This window comes from Dromaius novaehollandiae, chromosome 3 (genome assembly GCF_036370855.1).
Source record: "Dromaius novaehollandiae isolate bDroNov1 chromosome 3, bDroNov1.hap1, whole genome shotgun sequence".
NCBI classification, from domain to species: domain Eukaryota; kingdom Metazoa; phylum Chordata; class Aves; order Casuariiformes; family Dromaiidae; genus Dromaius; species Dromaius novaehollandiae.
The window spans coordinates 886,749-911,009 of NC_088100.1; the positions used below are offsets into that span (position 1 = coordinate 886,749).

Below are 24,261 nucleotides of genomic sequence, written 5' to 3' on the forward strand. Positions count from 1 at the left end.
TACTAAAAAAGTCTCAAAATATTTGGAAATATTACACCATATACGGGTGGGCATATAGCCCATTTAAGCAGTGGCGAATACTGAGTCATTCTGAAGCTGGGCAAAAGCCAAGTATTTTAGCTTTCATGCTTACTACTAAATCCACAGATTCTGTAACCATCTAGTTTGACTGGCTGTATACAGACATTATACAGTTAGTGGATCTGCAGATGCCCTTCTATGCAAGGCTAAAAAGCCCCCTGCTACTGGATGTATTTCTGTATATAAGTATATGCAGTCCAGTGATCACATCACATCTCTATCCTCCTTAATAAACTGAAGAGATAATGCTCCTTTAGCATCACATTCCCAGCTTTTAGATATTTCTCTAGCCCTCTCTAAATAATTTTGCAGTATTTCCATACCCTTTTTGAAGTATGTGTACTTGACTTGAGCCACAGTTTTAGCAGTATCAAGTAAAACCTGGTAAGCAGCGTTTCTTTGGTATGTGTGGACACCGGGCCTGATTCAGGTAATCTGTGCTACTTTAGACGTACTTTTCAGTGCAACTACTTCAGTAATGCTAGCAGGCAAGCCTTGCAGAGATGGAATCAGTCTGGATCATACAGATGCTATAGTCTGAAATGGCCTTAACTGATCATTTCTTGTAGATCCTCAGCTGAACAAACGGAGGAGTTCTGATGAAGACCTGTATTGCCCCTCACGATGTGATTAAATCCCAACAAACCTTGATTAGACTCGGACAGGTGTATGTAGCCACCGCAACTACATATTTTGCAAAGAACAAAGGTACTAAGCAGAGTCTGAATGACAATACCTTTTAATAGGTGTGATTGGGTCCCACTGCGAGCCTCAGGCACATCCCCATGGGCTTGTTGGGTGGTTATGGAGAAGTGTGCGTCCTGCAAGCTGAGAGCCTGAAGAGCTGGAATGATGGAGGCAAACATTACTACCTGAACCTGAGGCAGCGTGCGCATTCCCCCCAGGTCCAGGAAAAGATAAATACCCCCTTCCTCCTTTGGAACAAGCAAGTATAGAGAGAAGAAGCCTCTTCCCATGAACTCTTGCAGAATCTCCTAGATGAAGCAACCTTTTATAACAGATTTCTGAAAGTGGGATCCTTGAAGAGGGATGAGCCAGGACTTTGGTAAGAGGCAGGCATTAAAATGGGTATGGTGATCAGATGATGACATGTACCACGTATTTGCTGGCTGTCAGTTCTCATGGCGCCTGACAGAAGCTGACGTTTGAAATCAGGATTATTTCTGACTTTCTAAAGATTGGTTCTGGTCTGTTCCAGCGGCACTCCACACTCCTGCAAGTGTCCTGCCTCTCAGAAAAGGCAAGCTGTGGACAAAGGACAAAAATAACAACCATTTCATGGAATCTCGAGGTAGTTTCTTTGATGTTTATTCCAGCTTCTTTTCTTAGCCTTTGCTGGGGACAGTGTCTGCACCACAGAGGTCTTCATCTCAAATCACCTCAGTGCAGCCCTTCGGTCACAGAGGGAAAGGCATATTTATCTGAGTGCTGAAGAGTTCCACGCTTTTACATTGGCAGTCAGCTATAGTTACTTGCACTTTTTTGAAAACAATGCTTGCAGTAAACTGGTACGTGATATGGTAGTGATGTGGCCGAGGGTCTGCCGCAATGGCTGCAGTCACCTACGGTGCAACATCCCGTCTTCTTGATGGTTTCACTCAGCTCCCTTCCACAGACGTATGGGGCCTGAGTTAGCAATGATACCGACTCTCACCAGGAATTTTTTAAGTAAGTCTTGGTAGTTCACAATTTCAGGGTGCACAGAGGCAGACAAACAAGCTGTACGTCCAAGCAGGTCTGACTTCTTAAAGTCTTTATTTCGGAAGTATCTTCGGTCAACCTGATCTTGTCTTCGACAACAGACGGCAATAGAGACCTTCCTTTTTCATGAATAAAAAATGTGCTAACCCAAAGAGCCCTGTTATTGATCCTAGCATGTGCTTCTAGGTCAAAATACTGATCTTGGCAGTAGCGAATTACAAGAACTGTTGAACAGCTGTTTATGTTTTCCTTGATCACAGTAATTTTTATATGCAGCATTTCTGGGATTCTTCCGATTAAATCCATGCTGATCCACATCCATGCCCAGAGATCCAGATCCATGCCATCAGAGAAGAGAAAAGATTCCTTCAGTTGTGTGCCTTGGAACCGTCTCTGCTCATGAGAGGTATGAGCATCCTTGCTGTTTACACAAACAGAAGAATATGGGACTGGAGCACTAAAGCGGGCTCAGATTTGACTGCTGGATGCAGTTCTGGTCATCTCGTATCAAAAAGAAATGCTGAAAGAAGAGGTACTGAGAAGGACCAGAAGTGCGATCTGAGTTACAGAATACCTTCTGTGCAGGGAAAGATGAAGTAGTCCAAGACTCTTCAGCTAGAAGCAGGTGGGATAAACATACACGATCTTCAGTAGTACTAAGCAGGTGAACAGGTGAATTTTAAAACCAAAAGGGAAGGGTTTTCTTGCACATCTCATAACAGAATTGTAGAACCCACTGCTGTTGCATGCTGTGGATGCTGGAATTATGAATCAGCGGTTTCTATATATACTGCAGCTCAGGAAGTGAACTAATGATTGCTGCAAGATGGGAAGTAAACCAAGAGCAAAACTGCTCTGAATGACTCTGCTTATAATCTTATCTAGACATCTTGCTACTTGTCATCACGTGGGACAGGGTACAGTAGGTCAGATGAACCTTGATCAGTGTAAGCATGACATTCTTGCATCTCTAAAACCCCTGCTAATGTAGAAGTCTTCTCATAAACAATATTCTTTATAAGCTAATTAAGCTGAAACAAAGCTGTTGATCTAGATGCTATTCCACTATTCCTTAGTGCAACAGTGTATTGTAAGGTCTATATGGCCAAGAAAACAAGTTGAAAGGCCGGGCTGTAGTAGCCAGCCCTTTTCTAGTCTTGGATTTGTGCTTGATGTGGTATTTTCCTAGCTTTTCATATCGAGTTCCCTTTCTCAAATTAAGGATATAGGTAGGCTGGACCCTACCCACAGAAGAACAGAAGCATAGCTGCAGATGATGATGTGAAAGACATATCCTGAATGAGTTTCTGGATGCTGAAAGGAAAAAAAAAAGTGTTTCCTTAATTAAAGTGTACCTTAGGATCAGTATTGGCACTTGGCAATAAAGCTGATATGGGTTTCATCTTCTCATTTGCTCTTTTAGTAATAAAGTATTTGTTCACATGTGTTTGAACTGAAGTGGCAACCGGAGAGCTTATCTGTGGAGGATTGCTTCACTTCCTCCACCTGAGATGACCCTGCAGAATATTCAGTGCTGGGCTCACACTTCACGTGAGTCTGTCTGCTGGTATTTTGCAAAGCAAGAAACACAGAAATACTTGCCTTGGACAATCTTGACTCAAGTTGACTCTGTCCTCTTCTTCCAGATCAGACCTGACTTTCATACAAAAAGCACTAATAATTTAAGAAGGAAAGAAATCTCTGAATGGAGGAAGCAGCAGAATGAATGGTGACTGGGACTACATTATTCAGTAAGACAAAAAAGCAGCTGCTACGTCCACTGACCAGCACAGAAACTCATCACATGCTGGGAAGAGGTGAAACACCCATGAGTCAGAACACGACAAGACAGCAGCAGTATCAGGAAACTAAGCTCTCCCTACCAGACAGGCGGGATAGCCTTGATGACTGTGGAATTAGATGTTTTTAAAACGCAAACTGTCCAGTTTGGATTAAAAACATGGGAAAATTTAGTTAAATAAAGAAGCAGAAAGTAAGAAACAACTGGCTGGTTGGTCACTACCCAAGTTAATCGTTGTTGTCCAGGAGTCAGAACTGAAAGATGGTTATACTATTTCACCCTCGAAGACCTTTTACACAAGAGGACAAAGAGGTGCAGGAGGACCTCGCGGACACTGCTACTCAGGAAATATTTCAAGTTTGTGTGCACGGAGGATACGCATGCCTAAAACCGGATCTTCTCTGCTACACATCTAAAGAAGACAAGTGTGTTTGCACTATAGTGAACAGACTCTGACCCCTAATAAAGGCTAAAAGCTGCACTCAATGCCAGGGCAAATCCAGTAAAAGAGAAAATGTCACAGGTCATGCTGCTGCCTACACGAATTCTCTGTAAAGCACAGACTTGTCCACAGAAATGTCCACTCTCTCAGCCTCTTCGCTCATAATTCAGCAAAAGGCACATTTGAAGTAATACAGTGTACTGCATAACGTGTGGAGCTTATAGACACTACTTTGAATAATTTACAGATAGATGTTGAAATAATTTTAACATAGCCAGTTCAAAAATATGTATACAACTGACTTGTTTTGTCTTGGAAAGTAGAAGGAAAGTGGATCTTTGCATAGTTTTGTTTGAAGGACTGCTGCTGAAAATGAGGGATTGTGCTTGTTTCTTTAATACACCTTGTCAATAAAATATAAGAAAATCTTTTCAAGTTCAGTTTCTCATTCCCTGCAGGGAACTCTAATTAATACACAGCTTTGGACAAATAAAGTCTCCAGTGAACCACCTTCTTATTTTCCCTAGCATACCATAACAAGAAAGAAATAGGAAAATACATGATCCAACTAGTTTTTGGTATGTTGACTTACGTACAGCTACACTGTAATTTACATACATAAAAGGAAGTAAGTGGAAACCCAAATTCAACTCAAATTTAATATGCATCTAAAAGACACGGGCAACTCGAAAGAACTAAGGTAGCTAAACTCCGCTCAATGTGGAGAACCGGCATCAATAAAGGCAATGAAGCACACTCATTATCTGAAGTGTCTAAATTAGAATTACTATTGAAGGCTTTGTAAGCAGAGGAGCCTATGATACAACAAGACCAGTCTTTCTCAGAACAGCCTTGGAAGTAATGCTCTATTAAAAAAGAACAATAAAAATCTCTTTAGTACTGTTTTAGATATTTTATATTCAGTGACACTTATGCAATAAAGGATACTCCAGTAAAAGAAAATCATTCTTCAGAGACAACAAAAAGAAGTACTGCAAACAGTTCTTTCTTCTACGAGTGCTGCATATGCACTTTGAAGTGGCAGTGGAATTCGAAATACATTAGAAGAGCCCTAGCGATGCCAAATCCGTACTGGTTTTTTTTTTTTTAACTCTTACAGAAACAAGCAATAAATATTGCAAGGTATACATACCTTTTTGTTGGGGTAGGTGCTCCAGAGGACATGTGGGTCACCATGGTGTCGTTCATGTTAGTCAGAGGTCGAGGAGGACTAAAATAGAAATGTTTATTCCAGTTAGTGATTTTCAAAAAATAAAAAGGAAACAAAACCTGTAATAGGGAAAAGGATGTTACTGTTCCCTGTAACATTAGGTCAAACAGCAACAGCAGAAAACGCTTTGCACAACAGTTTTTAAAGAGCTTGGTCTACTGTATTCAAATTAGTTTCCAGAATTCAAGTGTTACATTAAAATGAAGATAAAACCAACATTTATCATTATATAACTGACCTTTAGTATTGTTTAATAATTCAGACAAATGTAGAAACCTTTCAAATCAGGGGAATTATTTTATCTCTTGTAAGAAGTAATCATATACGCAACAATCACATATGCTATCTGTTTGGTTTTTATTTCCTAATAAGTTGAAGTTAGTCGGACGATTCAAATTGACAGAGCCTAGAGTTCTTTAATACCCTCAAAGATAAAACCATGGAAGGATGTTTCCATTATTTGCATTTTTAAAACCCTGAAAGTTTTCCAGGTGCACAACGACGCGGGCCACCCGTGCTCTGCGAGCGTGTGTCTGCTGGAGGAAGAGGAGGAGGAAACGAGCAGCCCCTGCCCTGGACCCTGCCAGCTCTGCCCAGGAACCCGAGTCTCCGAGAGAGAAGGAATACGAGAGGAGCTGTTATCACAGAATCAATATTTGCCTACATTTCCCTCTAGTGATATCCAAACACAACTACCACCCTTTCGAGTAAGATTTTCAAAAACATGTAAGTTGTATGTGCACAGACAAAAGCTCATTTTCCACATTAGACAAAATGCGACCTGTACAAGACCACGATGGAGAAAACTGTCACATGCTTTCCTGTGTATCTTTTTGGCAAATCTGGCCCTAAAACCTTTACTCTTCTGTATTTGCCGTCATCCTGTCATTCACCTACAGTTAGGCTTACTGTAGATACTAACTCTTGCAAACTTCAATTTTACACAACACAATAGTGAAGAGCACATTTGACCTAAGAGAAGTTAGGCAGTTTTGGCTTTGTTGACATTCCTAGCGTCAGCTGCAAAGAGCCTGCTTCTGTTTTGGACATACGAATATTAGGAATTGGCTTAAGACTAATTAGCTTATTTCATTCAACAGCTTCCAGCACCCACTAATACGGAAAATCAAACGCAACTATAAAAAAAAATCATCTGGATATCAAACATATAAAATCACAAAGAACATTCTGTGTATGACTTGCAGTATGTTTTTTTCATTTAGGATTTGAGTGCAAATGTATCGGAGTGCTCAATCCTTGCTCAGAACAGGCTTGTCCAGAAATAATTATGCTGTTTCAATATTCCTGTTGTTCTAAATATAATGTTATACCAAGGAATGATTTGGTCATATGATACTTACTGAATGTGCTGTTTTGGAAAGGGAACTTATTACTGTGCAAAAAAGCAGAAATGCAATTATAACGCACTGGAAATCTTATTAGCCTGACAGAAGCGATATATTGTAGAACATTCGGAAGGTTAATTTTGTTAGTAAACAGTCTATTAAAATTAGTTCAATAACAGTGCTTTTTCTCTGCCCCTTTATCTCCTTGTTTACTTCTTCTTAACTGAATATCAAGAATACTCTGTTGGCATCTACAATGCAAAGCTTTCCTTCTTTCCCAAAGATTTTCTTACCAACTTTGCATTCTCCTGCACACTAGAAAACACTACGTGTAGCTGCAAGAAAAATACCTAAAAGAACAAGAAGGTTTTTCAACCAAAGCTATGTATTTTTCAGCAACAAATACTGCTTCACAATTTCTTTGTGCATTAGTAATGAAGGGGGCTGTTTTTCACTTTGAACCGGAAAACCAGTTTCCCTAAACACTGTGCTTTTAGACGCAATAAATACCACTTCAGTATTAATAATAACTGTGGGGTAAGTGCGGTTAATCATATGGTGTTACGTTTCAGTGGAAGGCATAAAGCAAGCTCACAGCAAATTGTTTCTGAGACACCAACGATCAGATTCCAGCGTGCTGCCAGCCTTTAATGAACGTATAGTGTGTATATCACACAGAATCACAGATCCAAGAATAGTCGAGGTTGGAAGAAACCTCTAGAAATCATCCAGTCCAACCACCCTGCCCAGAGCAAGGTCAACTAGAAAAGGTCAACCTCCCTGGGTAACACGGTCCAGTGCTCCATCACCCTCACAGTAGAGAAGTTCTTCCTCATGTTCAGATGGACCTTCCTGTGTTTCCCTTTGTGCCCGTTGCCTCTTGTCCTGTCGCTGGGCACCACTAAGAAGAGTCTGGCCCCATCTTCTTGACACCCTCCCTTCAGATACTTGTACACATTGATAAGATCCCCCCTCAACCTTCTCTTCTCCAGGCTGAACAGGCCCAGCTCCTTCAGCCTTTCCTCATAGGGGAGATGCTCCAGTCCCTTCATCATCTTAGTGGCCTTTCACTGGACTCTCTCCAGTAGCTCCATGTCTCTCTTGCACTGGGGAGCCCAGCACTGGACACAGGACTCCAGATGTGGCCTCAGCAGGGCTGGGTAGAGGGGAAGGATCACCTCCCTCGACCTGCTGGCAATGCTTTTCCTAAGGCAACCCAGGATTTCATTGACCTTCTTGGCCACAAGGGCACCTTGCTGGCTCATGGTCACCTTGTTGTCCACAAGGACTCCCAGGTCCTTCTCTGCAGAGCTGCTTTCCAGCAGGTCAACCCCCAGCCTGCACTGGTGCATGGGGTTATTCCTGCCTAGGTGCAGGACTAGAGCTGCACTTCCCTTCACTGAACTCCATGAGGTTCCTCTCTGCCCCCTTCTCCAGCCTGTCAAGGTCTCTCTGAAGGGCAGCACAGCCCTCTGGGGTATCAGCCACTCCTCCCAGCTTTGTATCGTCAGCAAACTTGCAGAGGTGCACTCTATCCCTTCATCCAGGTCGTTAATGAATAAGTTGAACAATACTGGACCCAGTGGTGACCGCGGGGGACACTGCTACCTACAGGCCTCCAACTAGACTCTGTGCTGCTGATCACAACCCTCTGAGCTCTGCCATTCAGCCACTTCTCAATCCACCTCACTCTCCACTCATCTAACCCACACTTCCTGAGCTGACCTATGAGGATGTTATGGCAGACAGTGTTGAAAGCCTTGCTGAATCAAGGTAGACAACATCCACTGCTCTCCCTTCATCCACCCAGACAGTCATTCCACCATAGAAGGCTATCAGATTGGTGAAGCATGACTTCCCCTTGGTGAATCCATGCTGACTACTCCTGATCACCTTCTTTCCCTCCACATGCTTAGAGATGACATCCAGGATGAGCTGCTCCATCACCTTCCCAGGGATCGAGGCGAGGCTGACTGGCCTGTAGTTTCCTGAGCCCTCCTTCTTGCCCTTTTTGGAGACTGGAGTGACACTGGCTTTTGTCCAGTCCTCAGGCACCTCTCCTGTCCTCCCTGACCTTTCAAAGATGATGGAGAGTGGCTTAGCAATATCTGCCAGCGCCCTTAGCACTCTTAGGTGGAGCCCATCAGGGCCCATGGCTTTGTGGGTGTCAGGTTTGCCTAAATGATCTCTAACCTGATCCTCTTCGACCAAGGGAAAGTCTTTCCTCCTCCAGACTTTCTCTCTTGTCTCCAGGTCTGGGATTCCTGAGGACTGGCCTTAGCAGTAAAGCCTGAAGCAAAGGCGGCATTCAGTAACTCTGCCTTCTCTACATCCTTTTCCATTTTCTTATTAAATGGGTCATATAAAAGCAACATTGTAATAAAATAAAGAATTATCCTTGAATCAAATAGTAGGCTGACATAAGTGAAGTTCTATGGGATGGTGGAAAATGTGTCCTCATGCAAAATTTGTTGCTTAAAATACATTAACTGAAATTAATTCTGCAAAAATTCATGCTATGTTTTATGCATCTTGTGGGCTATGAGAGAGTATGTATGTGCAGTCACTCTTTGGTGCTTTTAGTATCATTATGTGACATTTCCACAGGTTCATTCCAGTTCTATAAATACTGGTGTCCTCAAATTTCCAGCTAAATCCCTGCTCACAGTGATAAAGGCAAAGAAAAAAATTAAATATGAACATCTGGTTGAAAGATTTCTGCTTTCAGAATCCTGCCTTCTTTACCACATACAGCGAAGCCTTTCCCAGTCCAGACCATTTCTCGAGGCCATTTACACATTCCAGTGAACATACCTGCAATCAACTGGAACACCATTCAGATGGCATTATATTTTCTTGTATAACCAAGACAGAAAAAGCATATTGTTCTTGAAATCAGGAGCATGATGTAACCACTTAAACAATACCCGTGGAGTACTAAAAGAGCTCCCGTTATGATAGTAGGACTTTCAGTGCAGGTCAGCTCTATTTTATCAAAACTTGCAGTTTAAAAGGAACATAACTGAATTCCCCTTCTGAGATGCTCATGGTAGTTGGCATCTGCTACAAAAGCTAAAAGAAAGAAGATAATATTCCTGAATCTACTACAGAGGAGACATATTTCCTGCTTTGATAATCTCAGCAGAAATTTTGACTATCCAGGCATCGGAGACCTGAGAAAACCTCGAATCATAGCTGTCAGGGAAATTCAGAATGTGCATTCTAAATGGGAAGTGCCTCATCTTATTGATGTGTTATGTGTGGCTTTTATGGCGATCTGAAAGTAAACTAAGCAGTGAATCCAATAAGAAGTATATAAAATGGCTCCTTTTTAATATGTGAAAATATTTTGAAAATGTATTAAAAATATTGTGTATAAGAAGGCCAGATGAGCGGATAATCCTTTTGGGAAAAATTAAAATTCATGTCTTAACCTATGGCCCAAGCAACAGGGGAGGGCAAGACTGAAACATGAGAGAATTTCAAGGAAGCCTGAGGTTAAAAAACAGAAGTATATATCCCCAAATCAAAATTTTCTTCCAAGAAAGTAAATTATAGGATTAGAAGTTCAGAAGAACTGGCTAAGTGTTCTCACAGCATGAGAGCTGGATGATACAGAGAGAAACGTGTCTTGGAGGCAATCCGAAATGCAACTACAGCTTTGTTTGTTCTCTTAACCTATGAAACTGGTTTGCATTTTGCAAATCGTTTTTTCCTTCACTTTTGCCTTAGCATTTGTCTGGCCTTCAGGCTGGTTTCCAGGTGGGTGGTAAACATTGCCAGTTCTTTCTGGATGGGCACAACCACCTCCCAAACTGACACCCTCATAAGCTCCAACGAGCTCTTGGAAGTTGGTAACCTACGTTGTAGGAGTTATTTCACATAAGATGCCTCCTGTGTTAGAAGAGAAGCCCTCTGGTGACTGGTACCAGCTGGATGCTTCCTGGCACGGAAGAGGAGGCTGGGGAGAGCGTTGCGAATGTAACGATGTCCCAGAAAGTCTGTAAACGAAACCTGACTGCATTACAAGAGAGAAACAGATACTCAGTGCAAAGAGAAGTGAAAGTAAGCTGGTAGTTATCAAAAATGCATTTGCAAGAATCATGTAGTATTAATGCTGCTTTCTCATGAGTTCACAGAAATAAAAAGTTATACAGGTGAAGGAATAAGGAATAAAGTAACTCTGCTCCCCTCCCCTCCTGCACGCAATTAAACCGAGACATCAGAACAACTAACAGACTTTGAAGTATGCTAAGAACAGCTTATAACTTTGTTACAAAACTTCTTTTGTTTTACTGGGTTAAATTTTTCAGTTTTAACTTGCATAGCATTTAAAGTGGATTTAAGCAATCTGGGGTACTCTTGGGAAGAAAAGCATCTAAGTAAAAGCAGCATCTGTAGGGAAACCTTTTAGGTGCCTGCCACTTGGGACAAATGTGGTTACAACAGAAGTCGAGATATCATACTGATTTTACCAAAAATGCCAGACTTCATTTCACCTAATAATGCCTGGAATTAGTTTATTCTTTAGTGTAATTTGAGATCGAATTAATAGGGATAACTGCAAATTCTAGCTATAGGATTTACATAGATACCAACTGAACAGATATAAAATCCTGCATTTATTTGCCAACTTTATAGCTGAGTTTTGAGAACCTGCGAAGTTCGAAGCTAATAAAACTCCATAGGAGGTCATTATTATTTGCTCCGACACTGCTTAGGAACGCCGGCCGCAGCCCAGGCTGTGCCTCTGCAAAGGACGAAGCTGGTCCCAGCCTCAGAGAATCCCAGCAAAGACCAGCCCAGAACAGGGGGATAAACCAGTGTTAGAGAGAGGAAACTCAAAAATCACACTGACACTACATCACATTACACTACAGACAGCGGTTCAGCATAATCTCTGCCCATCATCATTCCATTTTACGGACATGCTGACAGAATTCAGAATTGGAAGGCAGGATTTAAAGGAAAAACAGTCAGTTTTATAGATATTTATGGGGGTAAAAGGTAACAAAGTTCTAGGTGCAAGGTGGGATGGCATCACAGGTAGCAGAACCTGAAGAGCTCAATATCTTAAGAGGAATTTGCCTACAGTTACATATAAGAATTGTAAAAGACTTAGGAATAGCACCCAAATCCATACTGAATCCAAGTTCAGTTTATTAACCAAACAAACCAGAAAATAATAAAAGGCTGATGAAACACAGTTGCACGGGACTGCAAAAGTAAAAACATCCCAACCAGCATGATGGTCCTTTGACATTGCTCAGATATGGTGTCAAGTGGAAGAAACATAAAAATGAGATAGATTCTCTTTTCTGGGAACTCTATAATTTCTTTATAGGAGTTTAGGAAAGGACAACTCATTGTAATTCATTTACAACTGCTTGTTCCTAACAAAACACACAGTATTAATGGTTTTCTGCTTAATACTTCCTTCCCTTCAGGTGAAAAAGACATTGATGACAAAGTACAACCTAATTTAATGTAATTCTTATTTTCTATTGCACAGTATTTTTACAGAAGCAAAGAAATGACATTTCTTTGCTTAACAACTCTCAGAAGTCCTCTGGGAGATCCCTAGGAACAACCATGCGAAAGCTAATCTCTGTCTATTAGGATGTGTCAGGGGGATTCAAAGGAACTGAGGCATGACCTGCTCTTCTCATCTTCCTCCTGGAAGAACTCTGTCAATACATTTTGTTAACAGTGCAATAATGCACCTACTCTGTCTTAGCTTTGTTTCTCAGGAGAGACCGAAAAGGATTTCTCCAAAGCATAATCATGAATTGTCACCTACAGTAAGTGCTATCCGCATGTGTTAGCGGTACTATTCAGTTATTCCATAAAAACAGATGCCGTCACTGTGATGGTTTAAAGTGACAGAGGCAAGGTTGTGCCCCCAAAACGTCTTCCCAGTGATGGCAGCTGATCTAATAAGAGAGATTACCTCTCCCTTGACGCTCTTCAGAAAACAAGTCTACTTGCTGGTAACCACAACTATGTAATTCCATCTACAAGATTTTGACTATTTAAAGCTACAGGTGCAAAAACACATTATATATGTATATATACACAACACATATCACAAAAACCATGAGTTAAGTCACCACACTTTGCCTTAACTTTAACTTACACGCGTTTGGCATTTACACACCGCTGCAGTCAAACCACTTGTATTGATGTTTGTCCAAGGAATACTGTCGGTTTTGGCACAGAAGCATGCGCTAGCTCCAAAACTCTCATGATACAACAACTGCATCCAGATTTGAGACCACATCATTGAGGACACTAAGCCAGTTTATCATGCTAACAAGAGCTCAGGACAAATTTCAATAATCCTGGACTATTTTCTACTACCATCACAACCTCCTTCCCTCACAACAAGCTTAAATATTAAGTGTCTGAGCACACTGCGGTTAAACTACGTCCAGAATTGTGTGCAGAATTTTTTTCATTTCCCCCAAATTATCACCTGAACTTTCAGTCTGCAGAGATGGATGGATGGAGCTCATTCTTATGCACCTGTCTCCCTCCCTTATTTTGCAAGTTTAGTGCTAACACTGATGGGAACATAGCACTGAAGTTCTTACAGCGTCACCAATTCAAGCCATTTGAGGGATTGCTCTACAATATATTCTGGCAAAACATGCTTCTTTTTCATGGGATCCTCTGCAGCGACACTCTTAGCTTGTTAATGCACTTGGCTGAGGAACTTCAGGCTGAATGCTCCTTATTTCCATCTGTTTCACAATGCCAAACCACAGACGATCCAGCACTATCTATTCTGACTTACGACTAACTACTGTTGCAGCGGGACCCAGAAAAGACTCAGTGATATGAGCAATAGAATTTCACCAGCAATTTTTGACTACTGGCAGGTAGGGATGGCTCCTGAAAGGTGGTTTGCAGGATGGAGACACTTGTTATATCTGCAGTCACTTCAGGATTTGTGTGAGGACCAGCAGTTCCCGTAGAGGACCACTAAGGAGGACAGCCTAACCTGGAAGGATCACACTGTTACACCAACCTGCGACAGGCAATGGGAGTGCTGGTACCTCCACAAAAAGCAGGAGACTTTCACATGGATGCACGAATAGCTTAACTTGACACTTCTTTATCTGCATGCAAATAAGGAGGAGGTGATATCACTCTGAAAGCAGGTTGATACTATCACCTGGAGATGTCTCCCGTTCTAGGTTTGTGGCACATCAGTGCTGTATCGCATGTCAGTTGGGATAGCACCAATTTATTTCAGACTATAACCTTTTTACAAGTGATAGCTTATTCATTTAACACAACAGATAATATATAAAGCCATTTTTGGTACTCACAAACCTGCTGGTTTTCTTGCCAGAGGAGCAAGTGGAACACGTGTTGTTCCATCATTATGCACACACTGATAAGTTCATAAACACCAGTGCAGAATGAATCAGAAAGGTATATTATGCTTGACATTAGGAAGATATATCATTTATTTTGTTGGAAGAACATGGACCTTATTCACACCGAAGAACGTGGTTATTAGTGGGTTGCCTGTGCTTCCAGCTGTGTAAGGGGGTCTCGTTTATCTTAAAGATGATGAGACAAAGGACCTATTACTACTGTTTTGATTTTTTAAACTTCCTTTTAGGACAATTTTACTCTATAATAATCCAAAAGCCAAAGGAGCAAATATTCTTCCAGGATAGTGTATAAAGGAGATTGTTTGTTATTTTTGCTAGTAAGCTGAGGACCCTACCAAGCAGCGGGGAAGGAAGCAAGTTACAGAGGCAATCGCTTGAAATGCACCTTGCCTGCGAATCTCAGCATCTGTATCAAATTTCTCCTGTTCAAAAATTTCATACCTGCCACAAGTAAGACAAGGCCTGGTACACGCTCAAGACACAATGCAGTACAAGGATACTGGGCTGCTAATGGGAGAACTGGACCTCTCCCCCACCCGACATGAGGTCAGACACTGCAAAATGACAAAAAGGCACGGATGTAACCACAAAAAGGAAGTCTGTCCATCAAATCCAGGCCACCTCGGCCTAGTGCTAGCACCTATACCAGTATACTCGCGCCAGCAAAGTGACAGTGCGATCTAAATGACTAAAAAGAAGGGAGGATGGGGGAAAGGGGTGAGATGTGGCAAGGAAATGGTTAGTCTCCTCCCTCACTGGAAGAAGATAAAGTCATTTTATTACACGCAAAGTGTGCCGTAAGGATGATATCAGTCATACAGTTGAAATCTTTCCTCCTTACTTTGCAAACTCAAAAAACTGTCCTAAAAATGGCAGATACTATTTACCAGGTTAAAGAGCTGGAGCCGACTACAGCACATCAAGCTGTTTCTGTGGTTTATATCTGGCAAATCTTCACAGTGTGTTTCATGGCCTGACCCAGAGCCACCTTGGCCTCATCTGTATTAGTAAATTAAACAGTGCCGGGGAGCCTTCCAACATCCTGGAGCGCAATCGTCTACTCGTTAAATTGTGAGCAGACAGCTCTGGCCTCAGCCAACCAGCGCTCTCCCAAATAATTCCTGGGAATAGTTTGGGAGCTGGCCTGAGCCAGGAACTATTCCCAGCGAGCGTTTCAGACGTGGCCCTGCTCTTTTGGAAGGTAAGAGAGATTAACAGCGTGGATTTGACCGTCCTGGGCCAGTTGGCTTCAGTGTCAAAGAACAGTCCCAGGCACATTCAAGCTAACAGCGTTCACAGTACTACGACTTGATCGAGAGCTCGTTCCTCCGACTTCGCTTCCTTGGTTCTTCTCTGATCTAAAAGCCACCCAGCCTTTAATCGGAAATTTGCCAGGGGACATTGCTCAGTCAGCAACAGGGACCCAGGCCGAGCCGTGGCATCAGTGGCAGGGAACCGACGGACCCGCAGCAGCATCCTCATCCTCGCCCCATCGTGGACAACCTCGAGTTAACCGGAGGTCTCTGGCACTGCTCAACGGTCTGCTTGATCCCCCTGCCCCAGCACCTTGAACATCGCTCTGTAACCGGATATTTCAGATGCTCCATCCAAAATCACGCTCCCTTTCCTGTTTACGTCGGAGGTGACCAAAAGCCTGCCGTGCCCCTCTGCCCCCCAGCGACATGCTACCTCGGACCACCTATCTTTGGTCTGAGCTGGGGGGATCTGCAGAAACAGAGCAGCTTGCATGCAGTTCATCACCCACATCAAGTCATCATAAACCTACGCGTGCTCAGGAGGCAGGTGGAGAGCAAGCGGAGGAGAAGACCAGAACATACAAGATTCACGTTAAAGAATGTCTAAAAGCGAAACACAAGCTTTAGCACACGTTCAGAAGCTGCACGCATTGACGTGCATTTCAGAGCTTTGTGTGCAAACGGCAAAGAGGCGAGGGCAGGCAACGTACACAGTACGGCTAACTGTACAATATGGACATACACTAAATTAAAAGAGGAGGGCTGGCACTAGAGATGGGGATATTGTGGTAAGCTATGGGATCCTGAAACCTCAAAAGACTTCAGCAGAAGTAGTCCACAGAACTACTTTCAAATAAGATTAGGTGAAAACGGTTTCAGGCCACTTCCTAAACACTGCCCTTGCTATTCCAGCCCATGTGTCTACAGAGTTCAACAACTACTTGAAACACTTTTGGAAATAAATTGTGTCAGCTACCTCTTTGCTTTGAAACTCATCAACCTAGACGTTAGTAGGTCGCACCATGCACTTCGTAACGCTGAGCACTGGATGGGTCCATTTTCTGCCCAGCGTCCTCTCTACTGAATAAATTTGTTCTACTATTTAAGAGGCATGTTGTATGAACTCTTATCCTCTAATTACTGTAGTGTGTATCACTAAATAGGAGCAAATAACAGAAAGACCTCTTTGACAGTGCATTATACATAACTAAGACCATAAATAAGACCCATTATTTATTATTCAGATGTAAATAATGATCTCAGGCTGCCTTTTCCCTCTGACTACATGCTTGAATAGGTAGAATATAAAAATCAATACATCTGTTCAATAGGATGCATTGAAGGCAGGCCAAAAAAGAGAAGGAAAAGCTATTTAAAAATGCAAAAGGTCATAACGAAAAAAAAGTACTCAAAAAACCCCAAGTAAGAACATAGTAGAATTACCTTTTTCATGGAATTAAAGGGTTGGGAAAATGACCCTGTAAAGGACATGGAGGTTCATGACAGTCAGCTCAACAAGCATCCCTGGTGCGATGCTGGATCAAAACAGCCAAACACAATAACGTGCAAAAGCAAGAGAGCGGTTTCTGGGAACTGAGGGTTTTCTGTTGCATTTGGCACTGGGAGCATACTAACAGAACTGCATCCAATTTTAGGAACTACAATTCAAAAGGGCTGCTGGAAATCAGGGAGGGCTCGGGGAAGAAACACAGGAACAACTGAAAGCTGGAAAAACATGCCTTATATCGAGAGCGCTCTTGGGTGGAGTTTGGATTAAGAAACAAGAAACTAACCCTGCTCCCCTTAAAGAAAACTTGAAAGTGCTGCCATTCTTTGAGCCAGGAAACCCCCGTGTTTAAAACATGCTGCTGCAATGGGAAAATACTACAGAAGTGGCATTGAAATCTAGGTTTATCTGTTAACTCTTTCAGGCTGGATGAATTCGGTTTCAAATAAAGCGAGGATGTTCGGATGCTACTTCGGATGTCTGCACGGTTCGTGCGTCCGCTCCAGCCCCAAGCTGCTCCGGGGCAAACCCGGCGGCTGCACCAGGCTAGGAAAGGACTACGTACACTAATTTGTGCCACCGAAATGAGCTGCTGTAAGTAACCGTGCTGGAGGCCGGCGTACGAAGCCGCAGGCACAGGCTCGGAGCACGCGGTGCTGCGCTACCGTCACCCAAATAAGCACGATGTGCATGGGAAACACCAGAAACAGACTCCGCACTGGAAAACGGACACATAAAAGCATGACAAATTCAGCTCCAATTCATCCACGGGCAATTTGCTACTGTCCAAACGGAGCTAAGTTGCTCTTAGGAATTACGTGACGCAGCTTTGCAAAAATCGGTCGGCTTGACTTGCCGCAGCTTAACCACTTCATGCAACCGTGTCCTAAACGAGGCACCATCGTTTTGCACCGCGGCATTTCAAGGTAAAGCTGCACTGGCTCCGCAAACAAGGGCAGAGATGGCTGCAGGGCAACCGAAAACTCCCATCGCTTCTTGCCTCATCTTTATGCTAGCCAAGGACTTCTTTTATCTCATCTGGGACCTGGGACAGCCGCGATGCAACTGCAGTCTCCAGCTCTGATGTTACAGTGAGATCCCCCGATAAATCCCCCAAAACCTCCAGCACAAAGCGGGAAGCTGTTCCCCAGCGTTTCTGCTGTTAAATAAAAAAGAACGTCTGTTTATCAAAGTGTGCATCACTTTTAAGAAAGAAAAGGGATCCAAGTTTCTGATGCTTGTTTAGGGTCTCTGCTGAGCAGGCAACCAAGAAACAAAAGGGGAATAAGCTGCATTTATGGGGAATAAGCTGCATTTATTGGACATGTTAATCAGTTCACTGTGTAAGTCCTAACAAACTTCAGAATGGAAATGTACTTCTGGTCATCACTGAGATGAACTAGATATAAAATTCTCTGTAGTCCTTTACCAGTGCCTTAAACTAGCTGTAGCATTGCTTAAACATTTCTGAAGAATTATTATATTGTTATTAAAATAATTTATCTGACTACAGCTTCAGGAAGGCACAGAGCATTTTTATATTGCACAGGTTGTTGTAAAATTCCAAGTACGATACGACTGTCAGCAATTCTTCATTGTAACGCACTACCTCCTGACAGCGTATTTATAGGAAAAAATCAGGAATTATTTAAAAATAGCTGCTAATATTCCTCCAGCGAGAGCCCCAAGGGCAAATACATCCATGGATATGCTGAGCCAACCTTTTTTCCCCTACAAAGAAAGAACACAACAACTGTAGTATTAAATTGCACATCACCCTCCTATTCCCATGCAAATCATGTGAGCAACTTTTAAAAAAAAATTATGCATATGTTACAGATTAATTACTGTTTTGTCCTCTTTGTTATTTTAAATAGTAAAAAATGGCCAATGGCCTGTTCTCATCTTATTCAGAAATGCTTTTTTAATTCTGGATCAGAACTGAGAAATGTAGCTCTGCTTCCCCATAATATTTTGAGCTAAGTTTCTAAAAGCCTTTACAGAGCTTCTACATCTATTTTTCAGCTATGACTAATTTTCCTACTGCCACTAAATCGTAACCAGCCAAAGCTATCTTGATGCAAAGGGAGGCCGAAAAAACATAATCCAAAGATTTAGGTAAAAAATGTATAATCCAAAAACAGCAGGCTGAATACTTGCAAAAAGGAAGCATTTTAATCATGTTTGGATATTGTATTATTTTATTACTTTACTCATTACTAAAGGTGTGATAACAACCTCCTGTCATTCAGCCTGGTTTTGCATTACCATCTGTCTGGGTCAGGGGACCCAAAGATTTCATCATTTTGCTCTGTCCTCTGGAAAACTGTAAATTTAGCTTATTTTAATTTTACAGTGTTTGTAGTAATTTAAAAATAGTTTAGAGTGTATGCTTCTGTTAAAATGACCAGAATCAAATGCAACAGAAATGCAAGAAAGTTAAAAACTAAGCACAAATCTGAAAATATATACAAATCTTTCACTGAGATTTTTTAAAATGACAAGTCCTCAGCAACACAATTCCTGAGCTTTGCAATAACTGCCAGTGAAAACATACACAATGTTCGTTTCTGAACAGTTTTACTATGAAGTCATCACTGTTTTTCATATAATAGCCAATTTATTTGTATATAGTGTCTCTAATAAGAACATTAGAGAACATTCTCCTGCTGACTGGCACCTCTAACACGCAAACGGAATAGCATTTAATGCGTCCAGACACTGACATAAATATGAGTTCGTTATTATGTCTATTTATTTATATTTATTTCTGGTACTTTGGAATACGTACATTACTTCTCACGATAAAATGTCACAGTAAATCCCAGTGCTTTCCACTAAAATGGCACATTTCTATGAATAATCTATTAATATTAATTCTTATCGCAAGCAAGACATACAGCAAGATATTACTCTATAATGACTTTGTTCTTGCGCTGTTAGAAAAATGACTAAGAGGAAGGATGGAAACGAAGCCGTCAGCGAGTTACCAATTAGGGGCTGCTCAATCAAACCCCCCGCGCAGGGTCCCTCTCCCGGCTGTTGGCACAGTCTGTTTACAACAGGCAGAAACAAATAAACCCTGACAGCACGGCCGTGCTGCAGCTCCGCGGCCGGCATCGCTCTCGCCGGCCGGCGATCGCTCACCGCAAACACCCAGATGAAAGGGTCACGGTTGAAGCGGCATCCAGGGAAGTTAACTCCGCCGTAACGACGAGCTCCAGCATCCCGAGCGCATGCAAGGACCCTCCGAACGTTTTTACGCTAACGCGGCAAAACGGCGAGGAATGCAAACGCACCAAACCTTTGTGGTCCGTAGCAAAGGGCTCTGCCTTCCTCCTCCTTCCTCCGGGCATCCTACTGCTCGACACGGCGGCCGTCTCTAAGGAAACCGGGCTGGCACGTGACCCAGCATCTCCCGTGCACAAGGTATCTCATTCTACAAAATGTTTTCAGGCGAGATGAGGCAGGCAAGAACGAATTGTCCGGCAACAAAACGACCGAGGATTTTTTAAACCTATCTAAAATATTTTGATCTGTTTGAAGGTGAAAAAAAGCAGACATGCCCATTTTGCTACCGGCCAGAAGCAGCAGAGATGCATACATAAAGTTTTCCAAATAATAAACAATACTTTGTATTTCAGCCTCTACATTCTTCCTTTAAATTAACTAATAGAAAAGTATAAAACTTCCTCTTCAAAATGTAATATCCTTTAAGGGAAACACAAGCATAATGTAGGGAATTGCACACCAAGATTCGCTGACTTTCACGGACCGAGTACGGTCCTGGCTCTTAATTAGGCGGCTCACAGTGAGCGCCGGCAGGTCCCACGTGGATGGGAGTGGGGAAGAGTTCCTCTCCTTTCTCAGTTCTAGCTCCCTGATTATTTGCAACTTGGACTTTTGTGTTGTTAATGTCCTCAGTGGATCAGGCTTTTTCCCATTTCAAGATCAGAGGATGAGCATCAGTAAATCTAAACCTTAGTATTTACAGCGTTAGCAAATGATCTCTTACTGACCATAAATAAACCGGTGAAGAAGATCCACTGACATAGTGTTCTCGGTAACACTGAGGAGCTACTTGAATGTAAAAGCGCAGAGTGGGAAGTGAAAAAGAAAAAAGGAAGCAAGAAAAGAAACAGTAAAAGATAGGAAGGAACAGAAACAGAGATGGCGACTGAAATATAGGCACAGATCTAACCAATTCTCACACAGGAATATGCAAACTCCTGCACATTTAAACTAATGATATAAAAACATATGATTCATCAATTTTATGTATAATAGAGACTATTAAATCATGTAGTCTGACCTCCTGTATACCTAAAATTATTAAATTTCAGCCACTTACTCCAACATCGAAACAAGCTGTTTAGGTTTGTCTAAAGCATAACTCCAGTGAGTATGGAGCTACGGTATCAAAGAGCAAAAGTCATCAGTGCTTCCCTTGGTAGTTTATTCCATTATTGTTTTGACCATAAAAACTAGATTTTTAATTTAAATTTGTTTGGCTTCAGCTTCAATTGCTTAAGTGTTAAAAATGTCTTAGCTCCTTTTTCAAGTATAAAAGGAGTTATATCTACTGCTCCATATTCTGACCATCCCAGGATAAGGGCGTTATTTCCAGAACATTGACTGTGAGTACAGGCATTGTAAGAAGTTAAATTATCACTAAAAAATTATTGACAATAGCCAAAAACTTGATATCCCATAACTTGATCCCATAACATAACATCTTGACAATATCCCATTGTTAAAGAACAGGCAAGAGTTACTTATTAATACTGTAAAAAGACTGCTATTTTGATATATTATACTAAGATTTCTATATTCTGTAACAAGAATAAACAACAACTATAAATAAACCCCCAAAATATAGACCCATAATTGAACTATCTAGAGGTTCCTAATCCTTTTGCTGAAAAATGTCATACTATCCTTCAAACAGCCTGAAATCAAGAAGGGACTCATCTCAACTTGCAAAAAAATACATGTACTCGCAGAAGAGCAGATAAAACTTAAACTTTGACTCCCTCTCCTTGAAAATCTTTCTAGATCAATAAAACACATCAGTTACACAGAGGCTGTGGGGAAAAGGATCACCCAACATCAGCTGCTTAACCACTATCGGGTAACTGAAGCCACTGAGGGCATCCAGCCCCTTCAGAAGCTGCTGTAGGAAGCTTTTCCTCCCATACGTAGTTTAAGAAAGCATTCTGTATATTTAAAGACGTTAACATTTAAAGGGCAAATTACAGCTAGTGTGAAGTGCAATTTTTTGCATTTGTTATAAAGAACATTCAGCATTAAAATGCAGTTAATTTTCTAAAAATCTTAAGGATGCAAAGACTTTTGTTTGCAATTATGTTAAAGAATTGCCAACTATGCATAACACAGACATCCAAAACATCTGACGGGTTAGGCTTCTAACAAACACACAAAAAAATTTACCTGGAGAAAACTGACTGAAATTCATTAATAGTAAAACAATCCTTTACCACTAAACTAGTTGCAGCTAAAGGAATCAGATCTGGACTATGTTACTGAAAGGAAAAGATTAACTGTGCAAAACATCCACTAGACAGTGAAGTATTTTTCTAAGTTACAGTGTCTAAAATCACACTTGGCACTACTGAACTGCGGTTACAGCACAGCCTCCTGAGACAAATCATTAGCCCATCGCATTATTCTTCTCAATTTTGCAGTTGGGGGAAGGGGAGTATCACATTTCTTTTCTCTATCCAATAAAAAAATCCCCTCGAACAGCTTCTTGTCATCGGATAATATACTCCGAGGCTCTTCTGGAAGTCCAAGAAGCCGCTGTTGTAAGAGCATGGTACCTTCACCTTCCTTCTGCCCCGGGCTGCCGTGGGCTCGGGGAGGAGATGCCCCCTCCCACACCGTGTCCTCAACTCCCTCTAACAGTCCACGCTACAGGTTACCCGAGAAGACCACCCAGACTAATTAGATGGTCTTGTCTAATGAACTGCTGTCGGCGTAACAGAAAATCAGCTGTATGCCATCGTACATCATTCTCCGGTACTACCGCTGAAGGTGCAGAGACAGCTTTTCAAGGAAATTTTGCACATCATTAGCAGAGAAACCATGTCCCCCATGACATCTCATCTTCCAGGATTTTGGCCACCTTCTGTGGCTTATGTAGATATTAAATGTATCAGGTCTCTAAGGAAACTGAAGCAGAAGCCAGGACAAAGACAGATTAAAACTTACATTTCCTTTCCAGCAGTACCTACTTCAAAGTACTGTGATTTTTCATGTGAGGCTTACATGAAGGAATATGTTTTAAAAAAGTAAGAAGATAACTCCCCTCAGAAGCTAAAGGCAGGAAGGAAAAAACCACGAGACTTATAGACTGGCTATAAGAAGTCATATCAATTGCAGGTTCCTCTACCAGTTCAACAAAGTCAAGGGCAAAGTCTTGCATCTTGGACAGAGCAACCCCACGCAGCAGCACAGGATGAACGACCACTGGCTAGAAAAGAGATTTGCAAAAGGGGACCTGGTGGACAACAGATTGTGCACAGACAGCTTCTCTGTGGACAACACCTTGGCGGACAACATGAGTTACTGCAATGAAAGCTAACCGCATGCTGGACTTAATTATTAGCAAGAGCGTAGGCAGCACGTCGAGGGAAGTGAATCTTCCTCTCCGCTTGGTCCTGCGGGATTGCATCGGGAGTACTGCAGTTCTGGGCTTCCCAGGACAAGACGGACACTGACACACTGGAGTGAGCACAGCAGAGGCCATGGAGACAGTCGGGTTGGAGGTCATGGCATGTGGGGAGAGGCGGAGAGGAGTTCAAAGCAGAGGAGAGAAGGTTCAGAGGGGACCTTACTTACTGGTTACAGAGGTGGAAGAGCCTGACTTCTCGAAGATCCACAAAGGACAACAAGGTGCAAGGAGGGATACTCCAGTTAGATATTACCAAACATTTTTTTCACAGCAAAGGTGGTCAGACATTGGAACAGGTTGTCCAGGGCACTGGCAGAAGCTCCATCTTTAACGGTAATTATACTTGACTCGATATGATCCCTGAGCAACATAATCTAATTTCAAAGTTAGATCTAACTTCTAAACTGGTCCTGTTTTGATCAAGGGCTTGGACCACACGACCTCCCAAGGTCCCTTCCAACCTAAATTAGTCTCTAATTGTAAAAAAGCAGTGTGCTAGAGCAGATAACACAGGCAAGTTACACAACACAAACAGCAGCCTACCAATAAAACAAACACAAGTATTTCAAATGGAAGAAAAATTTTGTTCTGTCAAGGACAACAAGGACAGCTGCAATCAAAATGAGCATGTTATCCACTGCTACTCTGAACGCTTCAATTTTAATACTGGCCAAAATGCTTCAGGGAAAAAAAACCCAACCCCCAAAGTAAACATCAGTACCATTTACAGGCCCATTAGGCTGAGACAGTTGCCAGTCATAAGGATTAAAAGCTA

The 24,261-nt window shown here is 42.0% G+C and overlaps 2 protein-coding genes across 10 annotated transcripts in view; one reads left to right on the forward strand and one right to left on the reverse strand.

Moving 5' to 3' along the window:
• HADHB (hydroxyacyl-CoA dehydrogenase trifunctional multienzyme complex subunit beta) overlaps nt 1–24,261 on the forward strand; it is a 644,785-nt gene that overhangs the window by 245,829 nt on the left and 374,695 nt on the right. The gene's annotated exons all lie outside the window — the stretch shown is intronic.
• Nucleotides 1–24,261, reverse strand: part of DTNB (dystrobrevin beta) — a 211,304-nt gene that overhangs the window by 99,690 nt on the left and 87,353 nt on the right. For all 9 annotated transcript variants that reach the window (XR_010388137.1, XR_010388136.1, XM_064508184.1 and 6 more), the window contains exon 11: nt 5,200–5,277. Coding sequence is in view for 7 of the 9 variants with exons in the window: in XM_064508184.1 (XP_064364254.1) it covers nt 5,200–5,277 (78 nt within the window). In the remaining 2 variants the exon portion in view is untranslated. The remainder of the gene's footprint in view (nt 1–5,199; nt 5,278–24,261) is intronic.